The sequence below is a fragment of the Cucurbita maxima genome, unplaced genomic scaffold (genome assembly GCF_002738345.1).
Source record: "Cucurbita maxima cultivar Rimu unplaced genomic scaffold, Cmax_1.0 Cma_Scf00006, whole genome shotgun sequence".
NCBI classification, from domain to species: Eukaryota; Viridiplantae; Streptophyta; class Magnoliopsida; order Cucurbitales; family Cucurbitaceae; genus Cucurbita; species Cucurbita maxima.
Window position 1 is genome coordinate 6,772,094 of NW_019272022.1, and position 12,477 is coordinate 6,784,570.

General features: G+C 38.7%; 3 protein-coding genes across 5 annotated transcripts; all 3 read right to left on the bottom strand.

The window, feature by feature from the left end:
- Window positions 1-234: 234 nt before the first annotated feature.
- LOC111480954 (pyrophosphate--fructose 6-phosphate 1-phosphotransferase subunit alpha-like) lies at window positions 235-5,610 on the bottom strand. Its single transcript, XM_023126194.1, has 19 exons — window positions 5,432-5,610; window positions 4,716-4,888; window positions 4,474-4,586; window positions 4,121-4,195; window positions 3,914-4,027; window positions 3,769-3,836; window positions 3,258-3,341; window positions 2,882-2,935; window positions 2,627-2,707; window positions 2,435-2,528; window positions 2,282-2,355; window positions 2,057-2,167; window positions 1,918-1,962; window positions 1,776-1,832; window positions 1,377-1,481; window positions 1,175-1,291; window positions 975-1,078; window positions 716-881; window positions 235-609 (listed from the first exon to the last, which is right to left on the bottom strand). Exons 1-19 carry the CDS (start codon window positions 5,519-5,521, stop codon window positions 475-477), a joined length of 1,860 nt encoding a protein of 619 aa, XP_022981962.1. The 5' UTR covers window positions 5,522-5,610; the 3' UTR covers window positions 235-474.
- A 1,026-nt stretch (window positions 5,611-6,636) lies between these two features.
- On the bottom strand, window positions 6,637-8,835 carry LOC111480904 (splicing factor U2af small subunit B-like). Of its 3 annotated transcripts, none has more exons than XM_023126135.1 (2): window positions 7,735-8,835; window positions 6,637-6,945 (listed from the first exon to the last, which is right to left on the bottom strand). In XM_023126135.1, exon 1 carries the CDS (start codon window positions 8,597-8,599, stop codon window positions 7,769-7,771), a length of 831 nt encoding a protein of 276 aa, XP_022981903.1. In that variant the 5' UTR covers window positions 8,600-8,835; the 3' UTR covers window positions 6,637-6,945; window positions 7,735-7,768. The 3 variants fall into 3 exon arrangements, with proteins under 3 accessions (XP_022981903.1, XP_022981902.1, XP_022981905.1); XM_023126134.1 differs by lacking the exon at window positions 6,637-6,945 and adding an exon at window positions 7,076-7,441; XM_023126137.1 differs by lacking the exon at window positions 6,637-6,945 and adding an exon at window positions 7,076-7,468.
- A 489-nt stretch (window positions 8,836-9,324) lies between these two features.
- LOC111480995 (mitotic spindle checkpoint protein BUBR1) lies at window positions 9,325-12,419 on the bottom strand. Its single transcript, XM_023126246.1, has 11 exons — window positions 12,120-12,419; window positions 11,986-12,045; window positions 11,640-11,784; window positions 11,400-11,557; window positions 10,717-10,798; window positions 10,514-10,571; window positions 10,389-10,443; window positions 10,105-10,273; window positions 9,921-10,003; window positions 9,769-9,849; window positions 9,325-9,663 (listed from the first exon to the last, which is right to left on the bottom strand). The coding sequence occupies exons 1-11, from the start codon at window positions 12,314-12,316 to the stop codon at window positions 9,603-9,605; spliced, it is 1,149 nt and encodes a 382-aa protein (XP_022982014.1). The 5' UTR covers window positions 12,317-12,419; the 3' UTR covers window positions 9,325-9,602.
- Between the last annotated feature and the right edge of the window lie 58 nt (window positions 12,420-12,477).

The window sequence follows — 12,477 nt, forward strand, 5'->3', positions numbered from 1 at the left end:
GCAATAGATGAAAGAGATGGAGAAGGAATTTAAGCATCTAGATCTAATGAAAAACATGCTATTTGTTCATCAACCAAATCTCTTATTCATGTCTATGTTCTTTCATTAATCATAAAAAAATAAGTGAAACACGAGTCAAATTATCACACTAAGTTCACACTTCGTTTCATTATTTATATTTGTTATTGTCATTGTGCAAGTGAAACACGAGTCAAATTATCACACAGTAGCGCATTTGGGGAACAAACCAGATGAATGATAGCCACTGTAGACTAAATATGAAAATGATAAGAAAATGTTCACATTCTCCCAAAACTGCGAAATATACCTCTGTGGTACTTATTACAGAAACATGTTACACCATAAATTGAAAACTCATCAGTAGTTATCCTCTAAACAATTCTGCCAGCTGAAGTAAACAAGGTTAAAGAAAATAACATTGTCACCGGAACAGCATCACATAAAATAAGTTCACTATGCTTCCAAAGATGCCTTTCCACTGAAGGAACTCGATGACATAACTGAGAGAACATCGGTCACCGATCCCATGACGCTTAATGCTGCTTTAAGAACCTCCTGGGAACACCCTGGTTTTACTATGGTTCGGACCTGAAGTGAAAGATGTAACAACTTCGATCAGAAATCACAGTAAGCTCAACCACATAAATACCACCAATATTTGGTTATAGGCATTCAAAGAATCTAAGAAGCGCACCTTATCAAGATATTCCTGTAGTTTCTTGATGCGGCCCATGTAATCCTGGTCCTCAACGCAAAGAGAGATAGGCTTGGCATCAGCACCAGGACCATCAAACTGAAGTGGTCCAGGGTTTCTATAGAGATCGTCTATAAGAAACTTGCTCGCATTTTCTCTCAATAGCCTGTAATAATAAACAAAATACATTGCCGTGGGTGATGTGAAGCTATTTTGGATCGTCAAACCATTAGAATTATGAAAACCAAAGAATTCTTACTCGTATGCTTTCCCTTTCAAATCTACAGTTGCTGGGTGAATTGCAGGTTTTCCAATGGATGACGCTCCAGGATTTTGAGCCCAACGCTTCACAGTCATCATGGACTGTGTTTTATCAGAAGCAATTAAATAGTTAGTAGGCATTGTCAAGACGTAAATGATATCAATAAGAAACAAAGCATGAAAGGAACAAAACCCAACTGCAATCGGGGCAGCACCACAGCGCCATTTGTTCACTGGATTTTTCAGGTTAGTTAGAGTAGCCATGTAACCGTTCAAGCCAGCAGCTAAGATATGGTAGCAAACATGCCCAAGAACCTGAATAAAAAGAAGAAATGTTAAATTATAGCTCATGGTAAATGGGTATGCTCATCAGACTTCATAACTGTTAATTGTCACATACATAGGCATAGTCACAATCAAATTTTGAAGGTAAAGATCCCCGAGCCTGGTAACCAAAGAAGTGGCAAATGGCATTGAATTTCTTCCCCTTGTAAGTCCCTTCTTTCTGTTAGAAATGAAATACACCACAATCACAAAATTTCCAATAAAACTAGGCACAGAAAAGAAAACAGTTAGAAAGAACAAGGCCAATTAATATTTGAAGATCAGAGTCCGATAACTGAAAACCATAGGCATACTTTTTATCGCTCCCTCACAAAGGCAAGTCGTATTAAATATTACACATCTCCGCAGGGGGATGGGATGCCCATGGAGTAAAATTACAAAAGTAGACTCCAGGTTTATACCAAAAGAAAAAACAAAACACTTTTTTTATAAAACCAAACGTAGCATGTCTTACCAGACGCTTGTTAATTTCAGCCTCCACAAGATGTGCCAAAAGTTTCTCTGTCTCAATCTAAAGAAAATTACAAACAAAGGACATCAATTGTCTAAAAGAATGCATGACGTTTTTTTTAATCTAAAACATGCATCTGAAATACCTGAGATAGTTGAGCAGAATCATCTGATTCGGGGTCAAGTAGCAACTGGAACAATAAAGTTGCAACAAACATTAAGATCTCACAGCTTAGAGTGGACAAAATTGGAGATGGAATTAATTTTGAAGATTTCAGCATTAACCTGCTTCCTGATAAAAGGTGGCAGAAATTCAAAAAGCGCTGATGCCCAAGGAGAGAGTTGGGAAGAAATGTTATCAACCAGAACTCCTTGCTTGAGTAAACTGTGAATCTCCTGAAAGGGGCAAAATAAAGCCACATCGTTGAAGTACTTCACGTAGTTTTTTAAACAAAAAAGGTCAATATATGGTGCCGCTTTCCATGAACCAGAGAAAGGGAGAGAAGGAACCTTCAAGAGAGCATAGATTTCAGGAATACTTTCGATGAGCCCTTCGGGTAGTAAGATGACCCCATGGTACTTGTCTGATCATAATTCACAAGATCAGACAACTGAAAACTACTACCAAATATGAGATTAGAGGCACAATAAATTGTACGAGACCTTGGTGTGCTCTAGCCTGAACAGCATCACATATCTGTGTCGTCAAATCAAAAAGAGTAAGTTTTGATGCAGCCACCTCCTCTCCAAGAATAACCTGCAAATGAGCAGAGCCAATCAGACGAGATATATGGCAGTAAGCCCTTCAAAGAAACAACTTCAGTAAAAATAAAATAATATGGAAGAAAAACTAACCAAATTTGGATGGGATTGAAGAGTGCACTCCAAAGCAACATGGGATGCTTTCCGGCCCATGAGTCTAATGAAATAGTAGTACTGGAGAAACACAAAAGGCATACATAAAAATTCTTAATAAAATTTTCAAGAGCGCCATTTTTTTACAAAGCATGAGGATTTTTATCATATGAAGGCAAAAGAAGGAATGCGCAAGATAAACAATGTCAGCCCACATCCATGTAACTGTAGAACAATGACTACTTCTTTCCTAACCTTCTCTGCAGACAGGGCGTCAGTGCATACATTGCTTATTAGCTGAGAATTGACCTGATGATGAAAAGAATTGTTAAGTTTAGTCCCTTCTACAAGATAACATGATGCTTAATCAACAATAAGTTCCTTCTACAAGATAACATGATGCTTAATCAACAATAAGTTCCTTCTACAAGATAATATTATGATGCTTAATCAACAATATGCAAAGCAAGCGACAGTGAAAACCCACAGATTGGAAAGAAATAAGAAATTATTTTTCATTCATTTAAATTTGCTGCAAAGTATTAGTAGCTTTCAAAGACTCAAAAAGGAAAAAAATATCATACAACAAAATCATAGTTCCACTTGGAAAATATCAGAAATTTTTTTTTACCTTGCAAATGGTGTCAAAGCCAACATTTGTTTCAACGAACTGGTTCTTGAGATCTCCATTCAAAGTAACAGGAACACCTACAACCTGCATGGTTCAGTCCGATCAGTTCAGAGCAAGAAAGAAATATCACATCGTGGATGAAGTGGCACACACAAGAGAACTTAAAAATTGCAGTTAAGTACAGTTTATTTTTTAGGTAAGAAACTGACCTTTATTCAGAAAAAGAAAAATGAAAGAAAACAAGGGCATACAAAAAACGAGCCCGAACAAGAGGCTCCCAAAGCAAATTACAAAAAAGGACACCAATCCAAAAGAATAAGACCACAATCATAGTTATAAAAAGGCCTAATGATCGAGGCTCAAATAGAGGCATTAAACCCAGGCACCTCCCAAACCTCCTCGTTCAATATCTCAACAACTCAAAATTTCTATTAGTATTGAAAACTATTTCAGTAATTTTGTGTGTGCGTCTGTTAAACAGTATATCTTTATTTGAACTCACTGAAATTACCTTTGTGGGGCATTTGGATTCAGCAAATGTTTCGGCAAGCTGAGCAGCATCAGTGTTTGATGTCACTCCTTCAAAACCACCAGATATTCATATTTAGTTCACACATGAATAGAACAGCTAGGCAGAGCCAACGAAAGAAATTTACCTCCAATTATGACAAGACCATCCAGTTTCAGATCTAGGCATGTCTTAAGTGCAGCATTAACCTGCTCTTTTGTTCGAATTTGATCCTTGGTCCGTCCAAGTAGATCATAACCACCTATGTAACATGAATGCCACTAATGTAAAGAAACTTTATACAGCATGGCAAATCAAAATATCTGCAACACAGAGGATTCAAAACACAGCATACCTTGATTTTTGTACGTTGAAAGAACGTCTTCGGTTATCTCAAGAGTTTTCTGGGAAAATAAACCTTCAGAGCCACCTGTTGAAGAAATAACAGTTCATTCAATTTACCTCCGCCATTCAAATGACAACAACACAGACCACAGAAGAAAAGAAAGAAAAAGTCTTAAATCATTTGAAAGGGAACATAATTATCGATGCAGTATGAGAAAAAAGCGCTAAACATCAACATAGTTCTCAAGAACTCATCACCATGCCATACTGACGGACTATTTCATAGCATCAAAGCACACGTCACGAGTAAGTGAACATTTAAGCTTTACTCGTATCAATACCAAGACGAGAGGAAAAACTTACCCAAAAATCCAAGCAATACACTATTCGGGTTGTGGACTTTGAGAGCATTATGAAGTCCCCATATAACGTTATGGCCTCCAGGGGATTGCCTTCCACAAAATACTATTCCCACCCTGTTAGTAGCAAAGCAATGAGAGAAGTTTTTTTTGTACAAATATCTATTTTGTAGCCTCAAAAGCACAAATAACATATGAAGTTATAGCGACTGTAGACTATGAAAATTAATCGTCAAATGCACGCACCGGATTGATGGATGTTCAGTAATAATCTGAGCATCTGGGACTTTGGCAGTTGCCCTGAGAAAGTGAGCCAATGGCTGACCGTACGTGTGGGGAAAGGCCCGACTAATGGTGGGAGCATCAGCAGGATCCACAGCTGTAGTGGCATCACCAAATTCAACCCTAACTTCTGTTCCCTGTAGAATGATATAATGAGGACATGTAAGCGACTACACCAAATTTAACATTTTTGTACATCTGCACCAGACCACCAACTCGAAACGCAAACTAGTTTATTTTATTATTCAATTCCAATATTTATTATCGTTCGCTTGATTTCCACAGTACCACAATTGTCAAATTGGTATTTTTTTTAAGCTATGTCAGCACAAGAAAGCATGCAGTTTCGATCTTCAGTATAAAAAGATATGAAAATCAAGATGAGCTAAGACGGGCAGACAACACAGAATCAAAGTATGAAACTAATAACATAGATTGGTAGTGATATAAATGGAAGGATCCAGAGTTTATGGTATAAGCAACGCAAAATGTATATGCAGGAATGACAATAATCCTTAGGTGTGGGACGCGAACTACATTGGGCCAGATCTAAGCATGGAGTGAGTAGTAGGATAAGATGGATGAGGAAGTGAGTGAAAAAGATGGGATGCAAATGATAGGGCAGCATGTGAGAAAAACGATTGCATGAAAAGAGGGAGAGAAGAGAAGGAAGAGAGAACCTGGAGGCAGGGAGGAAGCAGTGGTTGGTAGAGAGAGCGGAATTTCTGAAGATCGGAGAGTTGGCGGGGAATGCCGTAATCGGAGTCCATGGGGGAGTTGGGTTGGTAGGGTTGGGGCGGAGGAACCAGAGAGAGTGAGGAGTGAAAGAGTCGTTTGGTATTGGTTCAGCTTGGAAATGACGGTTTCGTTTTATAGGCGCATGGCGTTGATACCAAGCAAGCGCTGTTTGGTTTCAGTTGGTGGTGTTGCGCTGTGTACACCAAAGAATGACCATACTTGGGGGCTTATATTACCACAATGCCATTGGTGTAAGGGGGGATTGTGAAAGAAAATCGAAATTTGGAGCCGACTTCTGCGTCGGCCCACTGTCTAACCAAAACCAGTTTCCGGTGTGGTTAACCATGGGCAGCCCTGCACGCCTCGCCTCACTTTCCACCGTAAAAAAATAATCCTCTTTTGAAAAAAAAAAAGACTAATTTACACCAAAACAAGCTGCCATTAGATAACAATGACAACTCCAACTCCACCACTATCCATTCCCATCACTAAACAACATTATCATTCACCTAAACCCTCAAAACCACACCACGCTTTCTAACTAACTAACACCTGTAACATCTCTTGCTCTGTAATACTGCAACAACAAGACGCAACTTTGGTCCTTCAATTATATTTGTTTTCATTCTTACTTCATTTTACCCGTCCAACCTACATTTGTTTTGTATCATGCTCTTGCTGCTAATTTAATGTTATTGTTTGTTTGTGTGCGTCTTTGCATATTCCATCAATTTTGCACCAATCATTTGCTAAGAAGTGAGCTACTTTTATTTCAAACCAAAATACTGTTTTTTTACGCAAAACCTCAAATTCTATGTGCATGTTGTTTGAAATACATTTGCTTTTCATATATATATTTTTTTTAATGCAAATGAAAATATTCATTTTTGTTGACAGCATTACCTCACAAAAAAAATATGATAAGAAATCCTCGGAGATTAACCACCGACTACAAAACTATCATCACACCCACGATGCAAAGTGGTTGGGTTGGGAAGAAATACAAAACTATTTCTGCATATTTGAAGCATTGCCATCAGGATTGTTAAACGGGAATTGGTGCAGCAACAACCTGAACTAATTTGTCACCCAAACCTGAACTAATTTGTCAATCACAAGCCATCATCCTATGGAAACGCATAGGACCTATCCCTCAAAAAAGGAGAGCAAAGGGGAAGAAAGAAATCCATATATAAGCACCAATTCTTACGACAGAATCCACGCAATATATCAAAATGAATATAATCCATCCAGTCCCAAGGCATTTTTCCCCTCGAAGTCCATGGGAACTCTATCATAAAGCCGGCTTCATGTTTCCATTGGCCACGGTAATCTTCCTCTGCCTCTACCTCTCCCTCGCCCATAAAGGTATCCATTGCTCTACTTTCTTATTCAAATATCAAATCAAGCCAGATTCCTCATTTGCTGCCTATCAACAACAGCATGTTGCTCACCTCTGCATATTTCCATTCAGCTAAACATTGTTGTCATCTAATATGAAAGTCCAAGTTATATAGATATGGCCTGATTATCCTAGCTACAATAACTATCGAACAACAATTCATCTGAAAAAAGGCGCTAATATCTCTAGGCCCTTTCAAAACCCAAACAATTTTCAAACAATTTCCATATAAAGAAAAGTCGTGGAACATCTAAAGAAGGTTACTCTCTACCAAAACTAGTTATGCAAGGAACAACAAGGCCATACACGGTTAGTTAACATAATCAACATTCATCAATTTGACTAGCACACAGTACAACCTTATTTGTTTCACACTCAACGATCTAAAAGCACCATGATCTCACTTTTTCTCACGTATACTCAAATGTAACTCCTTCCCCCACAAGTTGGACAACATCTCCATGTACTTCCCAGCCGACTGATAGAGAAAAAGTAATCGGAATTTGAATTGCTAGCTAACATGCCAACGCATTTTCTATCCTGTTCTTGCCTGGATCAGAAATTCATGTAGGAGAAACTGAAATTCATAAGTAGAAAGGAAGTTGGCATAAACAGAAGAAACACAGGTTGTTAAAGCATATGAATGATGAAGCGAAGATAGAAACGGTGAGAAATCATATCCGACAACATCAACTAGAAAGAGAAATAACACAACCAAATGGCCTACTTGATATCATATCCATCGTTTTGTCTAGAAAAGATTTCTACTTCCTATTCGGGCAAACGGTACTCTGGTGTAAGGTAAGGTACATAATTAAATGACAAAGAGCACAGAACAATTACCAAACAGGCAAATTCCAACACGAACACGTACACCTCACTGCTTCTCCTCCCTCTCTCTGTTCCACTGTTCAATACGGGCTCGGCGCTCTTCGCTTCCTTCTCTGACAGGACTTCTGCTTCGCCTGGGGCTTCCATGCCTTCTCCTTCCCCCATCTCTGTCATACCTATCTGGACGCTCCTTGCTCCGTCCGTTTCCACGATGGTCACGATCTCTATAATCCCTCTCACGCCTATCGTAGTCCTTCCGGTTCCGCGGACTCAAACTTCTACTCCTGCTACGGCTCCGCCTATAACCCCGGAACCTACTACCGAACAGCTTCCTCCTCAAGTCCTTCCCAATCATCTTAACATGCATAAAATTGCAATATCCACCTCGATTACAATTATTCTCCTCGTACTGGCGGCACGTGGCCTCGCGGAAATCTGTCACCGGAGAAAAATCTGCGATTATGGGTCGACCAGAGTAGAATCGCCCTTGCAACGCTTGAAGTGCGGCAGCAGCCTGGTCCTCCTCCCTAAACTGAACGTAAACATTGCCGATCATGTGGTCGGCGAGGTTATCACAGATGTTGAGGCTCTCGATCTCACCGAACTTTCCGAGTTCCTCGTAAATGTCTTCGTAGAAATCCTCGAAGTGCTCCTGAATCTTGCGGGGATCTATGGGCTGACCCTGAGCATCGACACCAGGGGTGATCATGTCGGGGCGCTGGTACATGTTCGATAAGAGAAGAGTGGGGGAAATAGTAGGGCGGTTGTGGAGGCGAGAGCAACGATCTCCATGACGGCAGGCGCCGATCTTGAAATAGAAAGGGCAGTTGACACGGTCCTTCTCGGTGCCAAATATTGAGGCCAAGTGTTCAGCCATTGTAGATCAGAAGAAGAAGTTCTCAGCTACAATTGTGGACCTGATTGGGAGGGTTTCGACGGAATAGAAGCTGATATTGAAATGAATATCAAGAGAAAACGGGAGCCGATAGTGCTATGACAAGTTAGAGAAGAAAAGTGGAAGGGAGGCAAAAACCCTAAATTGGAGAGATGGATCCCAGATACGTAAACGAGGAGTTTCGGAGAAGAGCTGGGTTAAAATTTCGCTCGACCATACCAGCCATACTATTTATATTTATATTTATATTCATATTTTTTATTGCTATTTATCAAAGAGAAGCCATGGCTTAATTGCTAATGTCTTCACAAAAAAATATAAATAAATAAATTCACATAACAACCAGCCACTTGGTTGGTTTTTTTTTTTTTTTAAATAATGTAAAAAAAAATAAAATCATAACACCCGAACAAAAAAAAGATTAGATAATTCAAATGAGAGACCCCAAATTTATCTCCATAGCCAAACTCGAAAAGTCAATGATACTAATATCTACTAGTTGAATGAAATATGCGTGAAACCCTCAACAGATGGACGATTTGTGTCAGAGGAGCATACCAGCTACAAATATAGGGTGGAAGTGTTGTGACCAACCAGAGGTGCTACCTTTAGTATCATCACTCCACTCCCACTCCCACCTAGTTTTTCATCTCAAATGTGTTTAGTGAAACAAATTGCAGTGATCTCCTTCTTATTTAACTTAATAATTAAACTAAAAAGTCACATTCAATCAAATTTTCAAATGATTCCAACCATACATGACCTTACATAGTTACAACACATAAAACTACAACCAAAACAAAGTTATTTATAAAAAAGAAACAGAAAACAAGGGTTGTTGACCATAACAAACCCAAAACCAATTCAGGTTTTTTTTTCTTTTTTTTGGCCAAGGAGAGAACTTGGAGAAGGTTCTTTAGGAAAAGATCCACCAGTCACAGGATAAGCCATTTAGGGAATTACAATTTACAACAAACAGAGCTGATCATCGGAAACTGTTAGAAGGAAAGTTGCGCAATGGATTCTGCCTTAGTAAGTCTGCTTCCCTGCTCAAACAACATAAAAACAATAAGGGTTGCCTGCAAATCATATTTGAGCCTCCTCATGCAAAAAAACAAAGCATTGGAAATTCTGTGGTAATGATTTCTCACCTTTTCCAATCGCGTCCATCAACTTGCCTAAGGTGTGTGGTTGAAGACTTGCGACTTTCTTCATGTTCCAGTTTATGCGCCCTATGACAAGAGAAGAAATTCATGTGAAGTTAACGAACCCATAGTTCATACAAAATAATGCTTTAGCTTACTCTTCGCATTCCTCGTCCACAAACACCTCTATAGGTGCATTTGCATTCGATCCTCCAATCCTGGATCCAATCCTTTGCGGTATCTGACAACAGAAATGTTGAGGGTCTTATACACTGCATCAGTTGTACAATTCAAGAATTGTATCTACTAAAATAATCTTGCATCTTGATGTCACTGTCAAACCTTGTGGGAAGTCCATTTGGAAGGAGGTGCATTGTTTTCTTTGTTTCTCTCCCTTCGACTCCCCAATACTGTCCAAGAATTCAAATGTGCCTTTGAAACATCTGGTTCATGGTGTGAAGTAACGGCGACTTTTGAATCATCATAAACATCAAGTGGAGCTAGATATGACCTACCATTGAATTGCAACAAAGTTCATAGGAGAGAAATGATCTCAAGAAACACCCCATATTAGTGAAATTTGTGCAACTCCGTACTAAAATCTCTCCAAGTGTAACTGCACTCACCTTTCAGGCTTCATGTTTTTCCTGGAACGATCGACATTGCCCATTGTCAGCATTCCTGCAACAAATAAAGACTTTAGAAAGTGTAAAGTTCTAATGCAGATGAAATCAAATGAACTTATGATTACCTGGATTGGGAAGCACAGTTCCAAAGCTACGAACTGGTAAGCATTTTTCCACCGACTCCTACACAATACAGGTACCCTCACATGACTGAGCTACAATTTACCTAAATAGTTTCGTATACGATATATCTGAATTTTATAATGATTTCAACTTAGAAGTTCAGTTAGAATGATATGAGCAACGTTCAATTTAAAACCTTGCTTACATCTGCAGCTTTTGGTCTTTGCATTGTGCGCAAGAGAAACATTCTATAAGCATCCTTCAATTTATCTATTGGATGAGCATTCCTACACATCAAAAGAGTTATTAAAAAAATTAAATAGAATCATAGCAGGGGAAATTTTTAAAGAAATTATAAAGAAAACTTTTCTATATTTACAACATAAGAAATACAAGATAAGACATTATGTCTCAAAGCGAAAATGGAGGAATTCATCAATATAAATTTGTGGACTCACATCCATTTTAATATTATCAAAGGGGAAAAATAAAGAAAGAAAGAAATATTCATTGTTGCAGCATGAGGGCACGACAACCAAGTTCTGTCTTGTTTATACTAAATTGTGTTCAAATCAAACAAACCATATCTACCATAGAATGATACAGTCCACTTCTTCCAATAAATTAACCGCACAAAATCTGTATCAAACATAAATATTATGCTAGAAAACAAAGTATCAAAACCAATGCATAAAATAGAAGTCATACAAAGGTTAAAGCGAGAAGTTAGTAACTTAATCCTAGTTATATTTAGGACACACTTGTCTCAATCCTTGCAGCCGAAAAGCAAGAAAGAATTATAATTGATCATGTTATTCACGTTAATTAACAAAAAAATGCCTGATCCAATTCAATAAGAAATGCCAAAACATTAAATTGAAGCCTCACCTTGAGATACCAAGATTAAACATGTCATTTGCAGCCTTTGATTTAGATTTAGACTCCAAATGAAGAGCATATGCTATGTAATAAGCAGAATGCGTCGTCCCAATTTCATTTGCGTGCAGAAAATTAAATATGACTTCGGCATCAAAACAATTTTCAGCCTGCAGCATTTAATTATCAAACGACAAAGACTCAAAGTTCAAATATAGTAGTATACACAATGGAAAAGGAGATCCCACTCACATATTCCAACCACACTTTCAAATAACGAAGATCCTCCTTGTAGCGATCTGAATGCCAAAAATTCCGCACACATTGTTCATATATCAAAACAAGTCCAGAGAAATCACCCCCAGCTGGATATGCCTCTTGAACCCATTTAATACACCTTTGAAAAGTATGTATTGTTAGTAAATACCGGGAATTAGAATGCAAAGCTGGAAGGAGAGTGAGATGCAAGTTTCAATTAATTTAGCAAACCCAGAGGTTAGGAAATATGAGAGCAATGTATTGAAGAGGAATAAATTTTAGGCGAGTTTTTCAGTTCAAATGAAGATCTGAAGTTAAACAAGAAAAACAGGCAACTTACTCGAGCCATGGCTGCAGGGGATCGTCACCTTTGTAGTCGTCGATAGCCTCAATCAACTTCCTGAAAGAAGAATGAAGAAGAGATTAGGAAAGGGGCACTAGAATCATAGGCGCAAAAGAGAGATGGAAAAAAACCTTCGGTTATCAAGAAGGGATTTCTTGAGATGATTATCAGTATGGGACTTGAGGGCATTGTTCAAGATGCTGATATTGCGACCTCTCTTCAGAGGTCTGACGTTCTCTTTGAAGAGTTCCCAATCGTTCTCAGTTTTCCGCTTGGAGAAAAGGAATTCAGTTTCTGGGTCCAATTCCTGTATTGTAGCGTCTTCCATGACTATTGTTTCTCCTCCACCTCGCTGACGACGAACCAAATCGTGTTACTACGCTCCAAGGGTTTCAAATTTCAAATTTCAAAGTTCAACGGCCGATTTTCCCCGTTGTTTCAATCCAGGAATATAAATGGGGTGGGTGGGTGGGTGGGGTGGGCCGAAGA

What these genes read in the sequence shown, in the direction of transcription:
- LOC111480954 (XM_023126194.1), bottom strand. Translation starts at nt 5,521, where the DNA reads ATGGACTCCGATTACGGCATTCCCCGCCAACTCTCCGATCTTCAGAAA. An exon ending in GCTTTGACACCATTTGCAAG is followed by an intron (nt 2,936 to 3,257) that starts GTAAAAAAAAAT and finishes TTTCATCATCAG; the next exon opens with GTCAATTCTCAGCTAATAAG. An exon ending in ACGCCCTGTCTGCAGAGAAG is followed by an intron (nt 2,708 to 2,881) that starts GTTAGGAAAGAA and finishes GTGTTTCTCCAG; the next exon opens with TACTACTATTTCATTAGACT.
- LOC111480904 (XM_023126135.1), bottom strand. Translation starts at nt 8,599, where the DNA reads ATGGCTGAACACTTGGCCTCAATATTTGGCACCGAGAAGGACCGTGTC.
- LOC111480995 (XM_023126246.1), bottom strand. Translation starts at nt 12,316, where the DNA reads ATGGAAGACGCTACAATACAGGAATTGGACCCAGAAACTGAATTCCTT. An exon ending in AACTGTGCTTCCCAATCCAG is followed by an intron (nt 10,444 to 10,513) that starts GTAATCATAAGT and finishes TATTTGTTGCAG; the next exon opens with GAATGCTGACAATGGGCAAT. An exon ending in CCAAATGGACTTCCCACAAG is followed by an intron (nt 10,004 to 10,104) that starts GTTTGACAGTGA and finishes TTCTGTTGTCAG; the next exon opens with ATACCGCAAAGGATTGGATC.